This window comes from Ciona intestinalis, chromosome 1 (genome assembly GCF_000224145.3).
Source record: "Ciona intestinalis chromosome 1, KH, whole genome shotgun sequence".
Classification (NCBI taxonomy): Eukaryota; Metazoa; Chordata; class Ascidiacea; order Phlebobranchia; family Cionidae; genus Ciona; species Ciona intestinalis.
In genome coordinates, this window is record NC_020166.2 from 1,393,960 (window position 1) to 1,413,013 (window position 19,054).

Below are 19,054 nucleotides of genomic sequence, written 5' to 3' on the forward strand. Positions count from 1 at the left end.
TAAAAGTCCTGCAATTATAAGCTATGATATATATAGGTTTTAAATTTTAAGCTACAGAAGTAAGCTATTAAATGACAAACAACAACAATAACATATACATACGACAAACTGTCTGAAACTGTCTCACAACAACAATAACACATACATACAACAAGCTTTGATATACAGCTATAAACTTTAGCTACACTAAGTACCATATTATATTATGTAGTACAATAACATCAAACACCTTAAGGTAACAAAATTACAGAAAAAAGGTGAGTTTTAAAACTTCCCACAGTCTGCGTAGTGCAAGCCATAACTAGTTAACTAAAAGATAACTTGAGATTAAAACAATCTTGAAACACGTGTGCTGCTTCCTTATAAAAACATAACAGGAAACAGCATCTGGGTCTCTCAAATCATAAAAGAAAATGTAAAGAAAGACGGTGAATGAAAAATGGGGAATCCCCATCTGACGCACAGCTGATAAGAAATAGAAACAAATTTTTTGACAATATAAATTTGAGTTTGCTGAGTCTTTGTAAAAAACAAACCTTTTTGTAAATTGGTGCTTGATCCAAATAGATACTTAACTCTTTGCTTGATTTCAGGCACACTTCAAGATGAAAATCTGCATTAAAAGTAGAAAATTCAGACAATTCAGCCCAGATATAAATATTGCCACATGTATTAAATTCTAACCTGGAAGCCACCATCAGCTACTTGATGCTTATCCCATGGATTATGCACTTATCTTTTCGTGTTTTTGGCCCTTATTTTTTCCCCTTTCTTAGCGTTTTTACAGGCTATGGCCCGTTATTTTTCAGCTTTTAATGAACTGTTTAAAGCCGGGGGTTTGCTAGGTCTATTTAGAGAAGGCCTGTGACTTTCTCCATTGCAACTTCAAACAATAGGTTTTCATACCGTTTTCAAGTTGCTATAACGTTTACAAAACTGATACCACTTAATTTCATTGCGTTGAGTTTATTGAATTATTCCAGTGAGTCAACGCCAAAACATAGTGAATTTTATAAATTGTGAATTTAACAAGACATACATACAATAGACCAAATGTCTTACGAATAGACAAACTAGAATTTCGCCTACGACAACGAAAGACATAAAACATGAAACTTAAAAATCCAAACCCACATATCATTGCATTGAATAGGTGGGTGTATGACGTCACAGAGGGCAGTGTTCGGTCACGATTAGCCCGACGTCGCAGGGACTTAATAAATTAACATTATTGTAAATTGATTGTAAAAGTGAAAAATATGTACAGTACGGTAACAGTGTGCACAAAGTTAAGCAGCGAGAATAAAAAGTTGTCTGTTGTAACGTTGCAACAGTAGCTTACAGTAACACTATCGATTCATGATTAAAAGTTATCGTGATTCTCACGCTTTGCACCAAAAAAAATGTAAAAGTTGGGATTCGGTAAAAAATTGAAGAATTCACCCGTTACAGATTTGTGACAAAAGAGGTTCGCGCTGGTTCCGTTGCCTGGTAACGGTAGCCATTTTGAATCGGACCATTGTATGTAGGGTGCGACGACCACCCGTCCAAAGTCACGTGATCGACATCAGCACAGAGCGATCGGGTATCATCATCAAAATGACGTCGGTCACCATGTTGGGGGTAGGTGGGGTTAGGGGCTCGGTGGTCTTCTGAATAGGAACGGTGAAAATCAGGAACGCGTGGCCTCCAATGTGGGTTTGTACGTGGAGGGGCTCGCCGACTTACACTGCTCAAGTCCCGCCTTGATCTAGAAGGTTCATACGAAGATAAGCTTAACATGGATTCGGCGAGACTTTCCTGGGAATTGCCCCTGCCTAATTGTCCAGGGTTGCCTGTGTACAAGGGGTTCAACTGTCGCTGTTGCTCGGTCCGTGGTGCTTGGAAAGAACGTGACATTTCCGAAGGTGAAGCACCACGGCTTCTGTTACCATGGTAACTAGATGTAGAGTTGACTCTGGATCGGTGAGGAATATTCATCTCTGATGTAGTGGATGGTGGACGGGAGTTCTTGCTTACGCCTCTTCTAACTTCCTCTTTTATCCTCTCTATCAACCTTCTTATCTCCTTCATATTATGAGGAGGAGCAGTCTTCTCTGCCTCAATGACGTCACATAAGGCTGCGTTTAAACGACCTGCTTCACGTAGAACACGGGCCCTTGCATACAACGCTTCGTGCCAAAGTGGCTTCAGCTCTAACGCTCGGGTAGCACTGGATTCAGCTGCAAAATAAAAATAAGGAATAAAAATCCGAATAATGTTAAACATGTAAAACAAATCGGTGGACTAGAGAAAACCAAAAAAATATACCAAAATCAACTCAATCCTATATATGTACAACTTACCGCCATCTAAATCGCCGAGTTTCCTCAGACACCTGGAATAACCGAGTAGAAGATGGGCTGAAAGGTCAGCCATCTTGCCGTGTTGTTGCGGCCGGTCGTGCCTTGATGTGGATAGCTCCCCAATATGTTTGAGTGCCCTCGCATAAATCTCACTCGCACTGACAAAGTCAAACGCCTTGTATAATGTGTTGCCATCCTCTAAACTTTTGTCTGCAAAAGAAATTATCTTTAGTATTGAGTAAAGGCTTCCAATGCTCCAACTCCAATAACACATTAACAACACTATTCTATACGGGTGATATCTTGAAGATTGATACGCTACAAAACTTTAAGAGGACAGAGTTGGCTCTTTACCCTATAACCCAGGGTGTTAACACACCGTGAACCTCACTAGATGTTGAAGCTTGTTACATCCACGAAGGCCCCCACACTTAAAATTACAATACTTTTCTTTTACACAGTTGAGGTCCTACAGCATGATTTTACCCAAAGTTGGCGCATAACCTTGACATGCTACTGCACCAACCATACCAGATATTGAAGCTTCCCAGAAGGTAGGCAACAAGGGCTTTAACAATAACGAATAAGAGACACCACTTACTTAACAATACAGCCGTGACGTCAGCTTTGCCGCTCGACATTGCCCATGAGGTCAGCGCAATCTCTGCTCCACGACGTAGCAACCTTGACACCACAGCGATGTTCTGACAACCAATCGCACGGTCCAGTGCACACATACCACTCGCATCCACGTGACTTATATCTGACCCAGCGTCCAACAGAAGATCAACAATCTAAAAACGAAAAACAATTTGTAAATGAAAAAGTTCAATATTCTAAAAACAAAAACTCTTAATTTTAAAAAAATCTTAAACAAATAAGGAAAAGTTTATTTTCAAGGTAGTATTTGTTGTCTTTATCAACATTCATTTATATTAATCCAGAAACCAACATGTTTTACACACTAAGTATAAATTCAATAGTACACTGTGTTATCTCTATAGTACACTGTGTTATCTCTATATTAATTCAAACATATTAATACATCCGTACATGTTAAGCCCACTGTGTCATATCTGCTTAACATTAATGAACACTGATTGAGTTAAACACAAAATATATTGACATGGAAACATTATAACATAGAATATAGTAAAAATAGAAACTTTATAAATAGAGCTGATTTGAACTTTAACAATACATACCTGTGGATCACCATAGAACGATGCGAGGTCAAGTGCAGTTCGACCACTTGCGTCACGGTGAGCTACGTTGGCATGACGTTCAACTAATGATCGAACACAAGGTGCATGGCCTGAAGACAAGTAATGGTTGATGTTAATCATTTAAACTCAGTTATATATTTATAGTTTGAATACATGTAACTTTTGACAGCTATTATTGCTAATTGCTTTTTGTATGGTTGACAATTTGAATGAATAGTTGAAAGTAACTTGCTTTATCCTCTTGTAACAGAAAAACGATAGCCATTATACAAGGATGTTCTGTTTCATGCATCTCGTACTAGTTTACGATTTACCACATGTAGCTTTGTGGGTGATTGGGTATTATTAAAATACAATGTTAAGAAAGTATGAAGTAATCTTACCTTGTAATGCAGCCCAACTAAGAGCAGTGAGTCCTTCCCTGTCAGCAGCTACCACACTTGCACCTGAATAAAAACAATCATTATACCATCTGTTATTACATTGCATATAGCACAGTATTTTCCATGCTAAAAGTATTGAGATTTAAAGCAGTAGTCTCCAAACTACATGACCTGTCCCACTATATCTTACATGGAAAGATTGGTGAATGTTAAAAAAATATTCACAGATTGGCAAAATAAGATAATGGTAAATAATAGTTGAACAATGCTGAAGTTTGGTAACATAATGCATTTTTGCGTAGGCTATATATAAAAGATAAAATATATATATATATCTTTTACAGGGAGTAACCACTGCAATGACAATTTGGTATTAAAATTCGACAGAACCTAAAATACCTTCCTCTACCCTACTATATATTGTATTATCAATACATAGTAAACATACATACCTCGGGATAGTAGAAGCTCCAACACTCCTAGATGTCCGTTACACGATGCTGTGATGAGAGGTGTCTTCCCTGCTGGATCACGGGACTCCAGGGATGCTCCAAGGTTGAGCAATAAGTCAGCTGTGTCCCATTCTCCCTGTTGTAGAATGGTGTTGGTTATTTATTATCAAAGTAAAAAATAATTATGTTATTTTCCAAGGAAAACAAGTGTTAATTTTTATGTAGAAAATTAATGAGGATACACAATGCTTCCTGTGTTATATTAACGATGTTAGAATAAAATACATTTTATTTATCTCTTCGAATATGATAGCGAAGATTAAATTAATTAAAACAAAGAAGAATAAGAAATTGGCAACAATATTAGAGTTGTTTAAAAATGACTTGACCAAAAATGACAAATAACTCAATATAAGGTTTAATTGGAAGAAAAGTGTTGGTAAAGATCGTTGGTTATAGTGTAGGAAATATTTTTTTGTCATAAACATAAAGTATACCTGTTTGACTGCGCACAGCAGAGCATTGGCTCCACTTTTGTTCCTTGCCTCAACGTTAGCTTTTGTGTTTCTAATCAAAAATTCACAAACGCTTGATTTTCCATGAGCGGCCGCTGACGTTAATGGAGATTCCCCGTGTGTTGCTTCAACAGCGTTTACATCGCATTGGAAGGCATCGTGTTGGAGTAGATACTGGATCAACTGGGTGAAAGGAACATATTTGTTTATAAGTCCTAGCGATAACTCTGTGTCTGGTGATGGGTTACATCTGGCCCAAATCTTCTGTCTTATGAAAAAACAAACTCAAATAGACGAATTTTAATAGCTTTTGTTGAAGAGTAATAAGGAGCTTCTATATGAGTGAGGACCTACAGTGAGTTTTGAGACCAATCTAATAGTGAGCAATTCAGAAGCACTGGGTAAACCTCTTTTTTGGGTTGATTATATAGATATCACATTCTCTAACTAACCTTCATGTCTCCAATGGTAGCTGCTGCAACGACTGCTTGCTGTGCAGCAAAGTTACGATGTTGTTGTGAAGCGTACAGATCACATGTCAGTAACAGCTTGGCTACGTCAGCGTGGCCTCGCAAGATGGCGTGCAACAGCGCAGTTTGGCCGTTCTGGTCAACTTGGTTCAACTGTAAGAAGGAAAAGTTTAAAACACTTCTTGCTGCTACCTTTTTACTTACTATGACTATTGAGTTGTCTAAATTGTCAGCCATACATTAAAGATATGAAATCAAAAAGTAATCACCCACAAAGTTACATACATGCCAACTCATAGGCGAGCGCGCGTTGTATGAAACTAAACACCCATGTTACAATACTTTCGTTACCCTGCCATTCGAGGGTAAATAATTTACATGCATTCAACTCACCGCTGGTCTGTATCGTAGCAACAGATCTACCACTTGGTGTCTCCCAGCAGCCGCAGCAAAGGTGAGAGCCGCCATCCCATTGGTGGCTGGTTGGTTGACGTCAGCACCAAACATAAGAAGCAGAGTTGCAAGTTCAATGCAGCCTGTGATAATATAGTTATGTCACTATAATAATGTTTAGTATGATAGTCATATTGCTGATGCGTGTTAAACCATATATTATAATATTTCTGGACATTGCTTTAGAATATCATACCAGGTCCTTTGAAGAACCTATTTTAGGCCATAACTTAATAGAATAAAAGCTAATTTTTTCTACTTTTTCTATCAATTTTATCATACCTGAAGAATTTAATTAAAAAAAATAAATTTTAAAGTAAAACGAACCTGTATGTGCAACAACAGATAGGGGTGTTGCGTTACTGAAGACTTCTGTTGGCGTGTTAGGGTTTGCACCAGATCTTAGAAGTAGCTTGCTCACCTGGTGTATAATAAGCTCATGTTAGATTAAAACTAATATTTAAAACTTTACACTGGTTACTATGGCTCAATGGTTATAGATAGCATATGTGTTCTTGGACAAGAATAAGACACTTAGCAGACATAACTCCATGGAGTGGTCACTATAGATTGTAGCACCCTGGGTGTTGTGGTAATGGGCCAACTCTGACCTAAATTTGGAATTATGATGTGCCAAGCATTAGGACCTCACTCATATAGAACACAATGTTGTGCAAATGGGCCAACTCTGACTTTAATCTCAGGTCCCATTGCTACAGTACCTTACTCATGCAGAATATACACTGGTGTTATTACATCTTTTGAGTTAAAAGTAAAACATTCACCTTCATATTTGGGAAGAATAGATTCCTCAATGACGATAGAGCTTCGGTGAGCTGCTGGCTACTTCTTGCCATAAAGCTTGCGTTTTGCTCTGAGGAGCTCATACCTGCGTTTAAAGACTGTTAAAACTCACAACATAACATCAGACACCATATGTATATATCCCATCTTGGTTTAAGCAAACACATTTAAGTGTCTTGCCCAAGGACGCATACACCAATAATGGTAGCAGCATTAAGACTCGAACCAACCAAACCTTAAAAAAAAAGTTATGGCAGGCACACTAACTGCTGCTCCTTTAAAAACAACTGTACAAAGTCTCATAGAAGACTTATTAGGTACCTGATTGCTTTGATTGGTTCTTGAACATTCCAGCTTTGAGCACGTGGTGTGCTAACTCGAGCGTGGCGTGTTTATGCAATCGGGTCGGGGGTTGAAGGGATAACACTGTGGCCAACAAAGCGTGACCCCGTTTGACATCAACACGGAACTTGCTTGAAGATTGCACTGTGATGTCATGGTTATTAATTAAAGAAAAATTGTTTTTCTATATTCGGCAATACAAACGGTGAAAACCTGTTCTATGTTTCTCTTAGGAAACGATAACATATGAAAAAGAGCATCAACAGTAAAGAGAATACTTGTTATGCTTTGTCAGAACGCAAATAATTGCCAGAGGTGCTGTTTTACAAAACAAACTGACTTACATGTTCCTGTTTTTTGTACTTGGTGTGTTTGATCCAACAGCCATTCTCTGAAACACGAATGGAAAAATATTCTCCCACCTGAGGGAGCTAGAACCAACAGCTCGGACAACATGTCCATCTGTGATTTGAACTTCGCCCTCGGTAGTTGGTTGGGAGGCAAACCACTGCATATGGCCTGTGGAGAATTCGTATTAGCCTTGTATATTGAGAATGTTAAATATCAAACATCTTTTTAGTATTTTTTGGGCTAAGTACGCGACTTGTTCGACTTGTTTTGTTTTGGTTAGCACTTAATAGTGAATGTATTTTTTTCCTTACCTGATAAATATGATCGTCTTTCAGGGGGTAAAGTGAAGCAAGAGCAACAGCGATGACATCACGCACATCATCGAATGATGTGTAACTCATGAAACGCAAGTTGCACATCAGGAGAAACACCTGGAGAACAGAGTTAATAAATATGACATTTTACCAAGCACTATGGCTCGGTGGTTGAACAAGAGGGTACAGGTTCAAGGCTTCTCTCTGCTACCATTGTTGGCTTATGTGTTTTTTGAGAAAGACACTTAGCTGTTAATGCTCTACCCCAGTGGTGACTTATGGGTTTTGTTTAAATTGTCAGCCATACATTTTAAAATATTTAAACAGATCTAGAAAAACAATCACCTGCAAAGTTAAGTTACATATGTGGCAACTCATAAGCTGGCACAAAACACCTGTGTTATATTGACTGCTGTTGCCCTGCCATATTTATTTACACCAATACTGTGGATAGAAGTTTGTGTGATGTCATTTACCTCATGCACACTGACGGGAATGACTTTGAAACCAGAACTTTTAGGAACAATGGATCCTTTCTCTATGAGGTCAAGAGTAAGACGAAGAAAAAGGAAATTTCCTTTCGAAGTTTTAATCAGGTGTTGTCCAAGGTGCTTTTGCGTTACAGTAGGATCGGATTTTCCTAAAATGGGAAATTACGGTTAGTATGGTGACCTGGTTAACAAGATAAAGTAAGCTGGGGTAAGATAGTCAATGTTTTCATTTTCTTTCCGCGTCCCACTTGGTGGAATTATACACCCGAATCCTCACGGGGTTATTGTAATATCAATAAATAAGTTGTTTTATCAATAATATAACCAACCTGATAGCGTTAAGTTAGACAACGCTTGTGAGCTTGAGATGCGATGGTTAATATATAGTTGAGAGTCTCGCACTATGTGTGCGGTATCACCATCCAGTGATACAAAACTAACAGGAAGGTTTTCGGCCAAATTTCGATCCTCAGTTCTTAGGGTCGCGACCACTTTTAAAAAGTCAGGGAAATCCTGTAGGTGGCGCTGTAGGAACGTAAAAATAGAGAGTCCATAGTCGGGTCGATATAATTCGGCTTCATTGAGTGCGTCGATCGCTATTACGAGGTTCGAACGTGGAAGCTTGTTGGCTGTTAGAAATTTTTCGAATTAGTTACGTTACTGTGGAATTGAGGTAAAGTACTGACAGGACTGTATATGTATATGGTTTAAACAACACAGCTGACCATGCTAAGGTCCCACAGCAAAGCATGCCAAGAGCTGTTCTATTACCTCTGGGCATATTGCCAAATATTAATAATAAAATTATGTGTAATGAAATTTCACTCTGTTTATGAAACATTATCTGATACTTCTTAAAATCAATGAAAACCAGTTTACAAACCTTTGCGCAGTCGAACTAAAGGCTCAACAATTCCTTTGCTAAAAGCTTGGATTGGGTTTTGTATGCAGCTTCTTATACTAAGTATGTTCTGTAAGTGTGGCTCGTTAAGTAGGAGCTCCCTGTATGATGTTAGTTGTGGAGCTTGGCTTAGTTGAGCTGCCACACTATGTAGGAACTCAGGTACATAACATGTTGAATTGTTCTCTGCCTGGCAAAAGTGGAAAGCAACAACCTAGAAAATAAATCAAATTTTAAGAAAAGGTTAAATACATTATCATACATGAACAATTAGTGATTTTAACAGTGTAAGAGGGTAGTCTAAATAAATAAACTTTGTACTGTCTATAATGATTTCTACCTAGCTTTAGTAGTAAATAATATCTATATTTACCAAATATATATTAAATGTTTTAATGTTATTTTATGTCAGTTTGGCAACTGACAAAGATTTAAGATAATGCTTTTTTACCAAAGCACTTCAATCATTTATTGATTAATATACTTAATACAATACCAATAAGGTCCCCTTTTTGGGGGTAAGTTTGTGTGTCACCAATAAATCTTTACTAAACCACTTCCATATGTACCTGTGATGCTAGTTTCCTACAATTATCTTCTGTCAGGGAAGATTGACTGCCAGCTCTACTGCTTGCTGTGCTACCGAACGCTGGGCTGTTGGTACGGCTTGAGTGGTTGGAACCAACAATAAGATGACTGTTGTTGGTGCCAGGGTGGTAGAACTGCCTGGAGTTAGATAGAGGACTTGAGCTTCTAACCATGGCGGCAGAATGGCTGAGACGTTGCATGGTATCTGTGGTACATGTATACCAGTAAGTTTCGAAGGTTAGTTTTGAAGTGAGTTTAATTTTGAAAGTTAAATTAAAAATACCTTGCTGTTCACGGCATGAAACATATACTAGAGTCGCTAAGAATGCAAATCAAGCTCTTACCCATTGCCAATTCCTAACCCATAATACTTTATATAGAGACCCAAGTATTTTAAAAACCTACCAGACTCAGATCGCAGTGTAGAGAATCCTTGTTTCTTGCTACCATGGTAACTAAACGATACCAAATGGTCAATAAGAGCAGTTTTTCCATGTCCTGCTGCACCTGTTATGATCTGTAATAAAGGTATCTCAATATTAGAACCATGACCTAATGAATGATTGAATGAATTATTTGTCCTCACATGGTAGAAAAACAACAGTCGTTATGACATGGGTACTCTCTTTCATACACTTTTTGTGAATTATCGTGTTTATAACTTTATAGGTACGTAGGGTTTATGACATCACACTTACCACTCCTTTGTTTGTTTTTAAGTCATTGGTTGTCAAGGCAACCAAGGTTTCACTGAACACCCATTCCCGTCCAACAAACTTGGTTTCACTTGCGACAGCTAGTGAAATATCGAAAGCCAACGGTTGCAAGGTGACCTCTGGGTGGCGGTATGGAGCAAAACGAACAGCTGGGAAAATAAAGTTTAATGGTCTAAATCTCGCATAGACAACTGCTCCTTAGCATTAACCATCATAAAACTTTGCTCATGTAGAATACAAATGGAATATAGTTTGTATCTGTTGGAATGCAAAATGCAATCACAAAATAACAAATTTGCACATTGGGGATGATTACATTATGAAATAACATGTATATATACGTATTTTTTAAGAGAATGTAAACATGGGTTACAAGCATTGCAGTCTAAGCATAAACAATGGGAAAATATCGTAGCAAATAATTACCTTTAGGATCCGGTCTCCTTCGATCACCAGGGTTGGATCTTGTTGACGATCGTTTCATGCTTTGTCTACTAAAGGTGCCATCATCATATGTGTTGGGGGACGGGGTGTTTCTAAGACATGATATACATTTAGTTATATATTTAAAATATATAAAAAGTTCCATAAAACGTTAAACAAAGGTTTTGAATGTTATTTTAACATTTTTCCTGATCCGTAGTTTTGTTGATCTTAATTTGATATTTGCTATCGTATACAAATAAATAAATATATTTGTTGGTATGAATGGGACTAACATTTCATCTACCATTTGGCTAGACTTTATAAGTGTATGAATTAAGTATCTTCTGCAAGGACACATACCCACACAATGATAGCAGCGTTGAGCCTCGAACTCTATGGTTTAAGGTTATAAAACTAACCTGTCATTAGATGCAGGCTCAGTCTGGTTAGGATATGGGGTTGGAGCTGAGAGTGAGTGGGGTCTTGCAGCTTCCCATAACGCACTTGTACTCCCATGAGCTGGTTTACGTGCAGCAGCATGGTGGTGGTGGTGGTGGTGCATTAACCTTCCTGTAGATTCTGTACGTCCAAGTGCTGATGTGGACATGGAGGGCGTGAGAGGGGCGTGGGACATTGGGACTGGGACCTCTCGCCTTTGGTCTTGGCTCCTGAAATTAAAATTATGTTGTTTAGGTACTGCGAGCACTGGTAGGGTTTTTAAATACGTTTCCTATGTAGTGAGTAAATGTGATTTTTTTTGCATACATCTATACATAAAGACTGTAATTTGTGAAAATACTGAACAAACAAACAAAAATTAACTTCAACAAACCAACTACCAGTAGAGACGTGTATTTACCTATAAATGGCATCCATTTAAACACAGTTTGCTCTCGTTTATGCTTTATTATTTATAACTTTATAAAGTTTATAACTGCTAGAACAGCCTATTAAGTTCGACCTACCACACGCGTTTTGCGTTTTGTCCAACTCTGTCATTACATTCCAATGCGTTTACAACTGTGGTAGTGGTAGAGTCTGATGACAAGCGTATCCGGCTCTTTAAAGTTGAACTGGCAGTACTATTTGTTTCGTCTGCTTGTAGATGAAACTGCGGTGGGAAGTCATTTATGTAAGACTGATGTTGTTGGTTTTGGTGTTGGTAGGCAGGAGGGTCTGGTTTTCTTGATATTAAAGAATTCTGTCTTGCCAAACCTGCATTGCTATGTACTTGCTGGGGAGCTGTAATAAAACAAGGGTTTAGTCTATTTGCTACGTAAGGGTTAATAAAATGGCCAACTATGGCCTGAAGGCAAGGTCCTAAATGTGCCTCACTTGAGGACCTTACCAATACAGAATAGGACATGTTTTTTTAAAAAAAAAAAAAAAAAAAATGTGCAAACCCTTGATCTTGGCATGCCTTATCGTCGTTGCTCATTCATATAGAATCAAAATTGCAACTATAAAAGGGGTAATAGGCAAATATTAGCCTAAATCCCATGGCGTGCTTTGTCTTAGTAGTAAGGCCTCATTTGTATAGAATAAAATTTGGTCTATAAAACAAATTTAAGGATAATATTCCTCTCACTTTTATTTTTAGGAGGCAGAGGTGGTGGGGGAAGGCTTTGCTCCACAGGAGGAGGGGGAGGAGGTGGTGGAAGTTCATTTGTGATGTCATAATGACCATTCTCTTCAGGAGGAGGTGGAGGTGGTGGTGGAAGAGGTTCTGTAGGGCTCTGTGAAAAAAACAAGTTGGGTATGGCGTAATGTAAATGGGGGTTGGGTGACATGTAACGATTATGAGTGTAACTACATTTTTGCAATGACACCCCAGATTTGTTCCCAAATATTCAATTTTTTAATTTGTTTTTTATTTTAAAAGAGTTTTTGTTTTTTGAATTCACAATGTTACCCCTATTTTTCTATTATTTGAGGAAACTTACATTAGATTTGCTCTTCGGAAAGTTCTTGTTCCCAGATGCTGTGGTCATCTCGCAAACTGACACTGCCGGAGTAACAGAGCGTGACGATGATACGCTTGAACGAGTGGAGTGGCCAGGGGAGTCGCGACATAATTGTGGCAGCTTGTGTTTGTCATTCGTCTCAGCTGGGTAGAAAATATATGTAAAATGTGCAATCATCATACAAGTATTGATGTGTCAAAATGTGTATCAAAACATATGTAATGGAATGATAAAGAGATTCAGATGGAGTACATTTGATTGTCAGCTAGTTTAGAGCAATTTTACAAACAGTTCATTTCAGTTGTATTTTAACTCACCTCGTTCTATGGAGTTTGCATCACTGTTGCTGATACTTGGTCGTTGTCTCCTTGTTGATGGTCTTCGTGGCCGTGGTTGTGATGTAAGTGATGCTGACTTGGAACCACGGCGAGGATCAGAGTTCCACAAGGGAACGCTAGACTGCTCCGCTAGTTTGGGGTGGGTAACACTGGTCCTGAAGGTAAACATAGAAAAAAGATTTTAAAAATTAGAAAATTTTCGAAATAAGAATAAATGAGACAAAAATATTTCCTACTATGACGACATACTTTGCAACGTTTGCGTCAGTGATTATGATGTCAGAAGAGCTTCTCGTGTGGCTGGGTGCTTGTTGTTCCATGGAATACGCAAGCTCGTGTGTTCGGGAGTCTAACGAACCGGATCTGACGTCGTAAGGGGGGTTTGATGACGTAGGAAGGTACTGTGACATAGTATGACGAAACTCGGAATCGAATGAACCAACGCTACTGCCTGGAGACGTAGGAATACTTTATAAAACTAATATAGTACTTTGGGGTAAAGATACCCGTTAGCACATAACATCATGTTTTGTAATCATAGTTGAAACATTTAATAACGCACTTTTGGAGTTACGGGATAAAGGTATATATTCCTATAAATATTCTTTGTTTACTACATATTTCCGAATCGTGTTTTAAACAATTAACAACGGTCTATGGAAGTCGTGAGAATACGGTTTAATAATTCTTTGGATGTTCTTCATTTACTACCAAATGGGACGAGAAAATAAAAAATGTCCCATCTTCCCCAACCCTTCTATACGGTCAAAGCAACTTACCGATTCCTTTATCCGACAAAGTAGAAGCTGGGCTGGTGGTTTGTTTCTTCTTAATATCGTTGTTGTTGCCAATGATATTTGTTTGACTTAACAGTGGATGGTGGTGACTGGTCGTCTTCACATGGCTTACTCTGTAAAATATTCAACAACTTTAGGCCAAGGTATAAGTATAGCTCGTACGTGTGGTTATCTATCGAAGTGAAAAGTGATACAACGTTGGGCTTAGCTGGCAAATAGCGATTGCCCACAGCTTAATTCGCGTGGGCATTGACTCCATCACCCTTAAAGTTACATACGTGGTAACTTGTAAGCGGACATGAGGTGTATGAAACAGAACACCCGTGTTATAGCGACTCAGCTGCCTCGACAGGAGAAATAAAAACTCATTCATTTAAACACCAGTTTTATACTAACCATCATGACATAAACTCTAGCAATAATTAATGCTGGCTACGAGATCTAAAAACGCTTCTTAAAAGGGAACTTACTTAATTCTCAACGTTATACACATTCACACAACACCACGTATAGTTTACATCAAGTATTACACCATTAAGTATTACACCATGCAGAAGTAAAAGTTTCATATCCTTACCTCTGATCTCCCAAAAATAAACCAAGTGTCGCCATTAACGCTGGGTCTGGTTCCTCATCCGCTGACGTCAGCGTGACGTCTTCATGACGTTTGGATGTCGAGGAAGCACTGCTGGTACCGGAGCCTATATTTAAACACGACCATGACAATATTACATATAGTATAGTACTGTGGGGTGAAATAAAATACGGTTAGCACATAATACCATATACTTCTCAATCGTATTTTAACAATTAACAACGCTAATTTAGAGTTGTGAGGATACGATTATGTATTTCTATAAATATTTTTGTTTACTACCAAATAGATAAAAGAGAATGAAAATATATCTATCGCTAATGTACTGTAAATATAGATACATCGGATCTCTATGTTTTTTTGATAACAGGATATATAATTACATAGTCTGCCAGGAGATTTGAATTAACCAATCAGAGCCGAGAATTTACTTCCGGTTCCCATGAACTGATGGGAATAGGAAGCAATCCGCTAGAGTCGCCCTTCTAACCTCATGTCAAGGAAACACTCATGGTTTGGACGATCGCCAAAACTGTCGGCCGAACTCACAAAATGAAATATTTTTGGAGCGCGAGGCAGTTTACACGTTGGCTAAAACAAAACTACTAAAAACCCTTTTCCGAATACATGTTTGTTGCGGAAAACACACGACAGCCTATTACTTATCCTAGGGTTAATCAAAGAACGACACTTAATTTGTGACCACTTCAGATTTATGCCCTTTGCTGTCTATCGCTAAGCTTTGTCAAGATCTACTAGAGATAGTAGGCCGTAGCTTTGCTAATAAACAACTTAACTAAAACATCCTTCACGGTGAACGCGTGCAGTTCAACGTATAACAAAATGAAACGAATATTCGAAACACGATTTTTATCGCGATTTCTAAACTCTTAAACCCGCCTTCCTCGTTCGCACTTTCCCTGGAGAACTGCTGACGTCAAACACCAAAATAGCGGGAGTCGATTTTGGAATCTTGGATTACCGAGAATTAGGAAAACAAACGTCGGAAAGATTAGGCGGAACCGGCATTGGTATTTGATTGGCGGCTGGTTTCACTAATTCTAAAGATTAGGATAAAACCGGCACAGGCATGTAATAAGGAAACGATAGCAACCAACATCGGGAATTAGGAATTTACTGCATTTGACAGCAGCATCTCCTGCAGTTCCAAACCTGCATTAACTGCATGGTTTCTGTCGTTTTGCTAACTCCCTTCTCTCGCTGTTTTAATTAACCTGATCATAGTTTCTGCATTCGAAGATGTACCAAACTGTTATGCTTCATATAAGAGAAACCTAAATTACACCAAAGAGATTTTTTTACCATCTTGTTTATTTTGAGCATGGACTTTATAAAACATTATTATAAAAACTTATTTGAACTAAACGCTGTTCTTACATGACTTCCTACACCCAACATCGAAAGTTGCTTGTGGAAGCGACAGTTCCTTTCAGCGGAATTCCGCGATTTATTGTTACGTCATAAGTAATCGTCCCGGCGTCGTTTGAATACAAACAGAACAAACGTCGATCAAAAAATCCAAATTTTCAGCGAAAATAACCAGAACAAAAGCGAAGCTAATTTGATTATCTCCTCACCGCATGATACAGGAACATAGCTACCATCAATACCTGTCTGAAACTTCGATACGAATGATGGAGCTAAAAGACTAGTATTAACAACCTAACAAATGTATAAGTTCGCGGTGTATTTAACCTGGTATAAGTTTGTGACTTATATTCTAAGCATGTGACACCTTACTGAGTGGGACGCCATAGGAACATAGATTTAGGCCAGGGTTGGCCCATTACCCCAAGCTTGTACCTTACTGAATAAGGCAAGCAACTTGCAGCTTTTCAGATTACGTCTACCTGCACGATCTCCATATAACCACGGCCTACTAGAGATATCTCTAGTATCTCTAGTAGGCCGTGATATAACTTAATTTTTCAGTTTATTAACTCGATTCTCCGCTTGTCATATCACAGTAAACTGCTTTAGGATCTGTGTAGAGTTACAACATGCAGGGTAACATACCGTTCCGGCAAATAGGATCTCCACGCAACGCTGCGCTTGCGTTTATCGAAGCTACCCTTAGTTCCAAGCAAATATTTCGTCAAAAAGATGCTTATCGCTGTTCTCACGCATATTGGTGTTTTGTGGTATGTAGCAAGCAAAGGACCCGCTTCTATCGTTGTAAGATTGGTATTACGTCCATGGGGCGCGCAAGGGCACATACCAACGCTGTGTTTCGTCACAAACATATCGCTCGTGTGCATGCGCGCATTCTTACGCCGATAAACCGCGATTTCTACGCCCTATTACGTCACAATGGTAAAAATACAACGCAACCTTTCGAGGGCGGATAGCGCCACGTTTCGACGGAGTACAATTACAAAACATTGTGACGTCAGACGCAGAAACAAATGCATTCGATCACCATTATTGCGTAACAATGACCTGACAATAGAAGTTGCTAGACAGAGCGACTGGGGCGACAACCACGTGTAAGATCGAACAAAACACGCCACAGAAATGTAAAGGGAACACGTGGTATCGTAACTTAATTAAACAACGAAATACCTCGATTAATAGGGACATTTAATGTAATTAGTTTACATTCTATTGTACGTGTGTGAAATCGGTTGGTCGATTATACTGTTACTATGTTTATAGTAGGGTGGGATAAGATGGGACACCTTTAGCACATAATATTAAAATATTCTGATCGTGTTTTAAACAATTAACAACGGTTTACGAAAGTCGTGATGTAAAGGTTTTATAATTCTTTGATTGTTCTTTGTGTTTACTACTAAATAGGACGAGAAAATAGAATGAAAATGTGTCCCATCTTCCCCTACCTTACTCTATATTGCTAGATATTCGTCAATTTATTTTTTGTTAACGATTATATATACAACGGAATCACATCTTTTCCTGAAATTGTCTAACGCTGGGCGAGGCGCAATAAAATAGTATTAGCTATACAGATACATGTGGATTTTCTTGAGATTAACTTTCGAACATTAAATTTACTTCTGCGTATAAACCGCTGGATTGTCTAATCGTCTTATTAGGAGTTGTGACTTACCGTGGTCGGAAGTTGGCACGGAAGGAATTTCAACAAACTTCGGTTTTCGGTTGATTGAACCTGAAAATAGAGACCATATATCACCAAAATAGAAATATCAAATATCCAATGTAAATACTAATGCACAGACATTCTTTATAAACAGATTTCAAAAGGCGAAGATAATATTTTTTATAATATTTCATTTTCCGCCGTTTAACCTAAAGTTTCCTCAAATTATAACAAAATTACTGAGATTATAGGCAAGTAAAAACCGGAATACTGCTTGCCGATATCTAAATACAAACTGGTACCAATGTATTGCCTTATAAATTAAGCATTTTAATATTTTTTAGGAATTTAGGTGATTTATACAGGCGGTTAGGGTTTTAGCTTGATGACTTTATAAGCTAAAAAATGCCCGAGAGGTCTAAGCGTTTTGAAACTCTCCAGCGCCCATGTCGGCTCATAAAAAGTTAAAATACTCTACGCCAATCATAATTACAAGGATGTTGAACGTACACGCCAGCTTGGACGCCTGACTTTAATAAGGGTAAATTATTATTGAAAGGGGGCGAAAAAATAACGCGTTTTAGACTTTTGAAAGCAGGGACAATTACAAAAAAGTTTTTGATGTAAAAAAAAATATTCAATATATTTAAATGCACCAACTAGTATTCTATTCTCTGTGGGTGAGGTTTTATATTCTATATTATAGATGGCAAACTATAAAGGCATACTATGCGGCGTGGCACGCCATGGAGTCTAACATTTAGACCAGAATCGACCACCATAGATCGCAGTATTTATAAATTAAATATCAATCTCTTTAATTACACCACTCACCTCTACTATTGTCCGCAATTTCCATCTTTTTTGTAATAAAATATAATCCTGATCGTAACTTAGTAAATCAGCAGCATTTTATAATAACTAACTTTATTCTGTAGGTAAATACAATGTTAATTGGGGAATTACTTTTCAAGAAAGATACCCTGGTTCCTGAAAGTTGAAATTTTAAACCTGAAACTCCTAATTACGTAATCCTTTTTGTCGCGAGAACGATGATGACATTTTAAACGATATCGTCGTGCGTACTGTTACGTCACAGAACGGTCATTCTGATTCTGAGTCAGCGTGTTCCTCCGTGACGCCACAGAAACGGAAACAATCCAAGTTCGAGCGTTGTCGTTTTCCTTGAAAGATTACCCCACCCACCTGGCAGCAAGGTCCTATGTACAATGTATGTGGCGCAATAATGCCTATTGTACCGGATGTTCTAGATTGGGACTTCCCTTTCATGGTGTCTCGACCCAGCAGCTTAACGTCGACTCGAATATCAATATCCAAGGTTCACAATTACCTTGGGGAATTGAACGAGTAACCACCGAGGGAATATTGACCAGTCAAAACCACAAAGTTCCAAAGATAGCAACATAAACTACATTCCTTTCGCATCAATAACATGTCATAGGTCAGAATTCCAACTATTACTTAAATATAATAGGTTGGC

General features: G+C 38.2%; 1 protein-coding gene across 1 annotated transcript; it reads right to left on the reverse strand.

Moving 5' to 3' along the window:
• Nucleotides 1-946: 946 nt before the first annotated feature.
• On the reverse strand, nucleotides 947-18,487 carry LOC100187401 (protein TANC2). Its single transcript, XM_002120036.5, has 31 exons — nucleotides 18,388-18,487; nucleotides 17,563-17,622; nucleotides 14,454-14,577; nucleotides 13,859-13,989; nucleotides 13,329-13,530; nucleotides 13,059-13,234; nucleotides 12,721-12,884; nucleotides 12,366-12,513; nucleotides 11,743-12,019; nucleotides 11,197-11,445; nucleotides 10,778-10,887; nucleotides 10,334-10,500; nucleotides 10,041-10,152; nucleotides 9,617-9,840; nucleotides 9,030-9,261; nucleotides 8,476-8,775; nucleotides 8,132-8,295; nucleotides 7,653-7,772; nucleotides 7,335-7,509; nucleotides 6,970-7,134; nucleotides 6,630-6,733; nucleotides 6,172-6,265; nucleotides 5,785-5,927; nucleotides 5,374-5,544; nucleotides 4,904-5,104; nucleotides 4,407-4,542; nucleotides 3,955-4,017; nucleotides 3,551-3,660; nucleotides 2,947-3,139; nucleotides 2,346-2,555; nucleotides 947-2,222 (listed from the first exon to the last, which is right to left on the reverse strand). Exons 1-31 carry the CDS (start codon nucleotides 18,410-18,412, stop codon nucleotides 1,447-1,449), a joined length of 5,526 nt encoding a protein of 1,841 aa, XP_002120072.2. The 5' UTR covers nucleotides 18,413-18,487; the 3' UTR covers nucleotides 947-1,446.
• Between the last annotated feature and the right edge of the window lie 567 nt (nucleotides 18,488-19,054).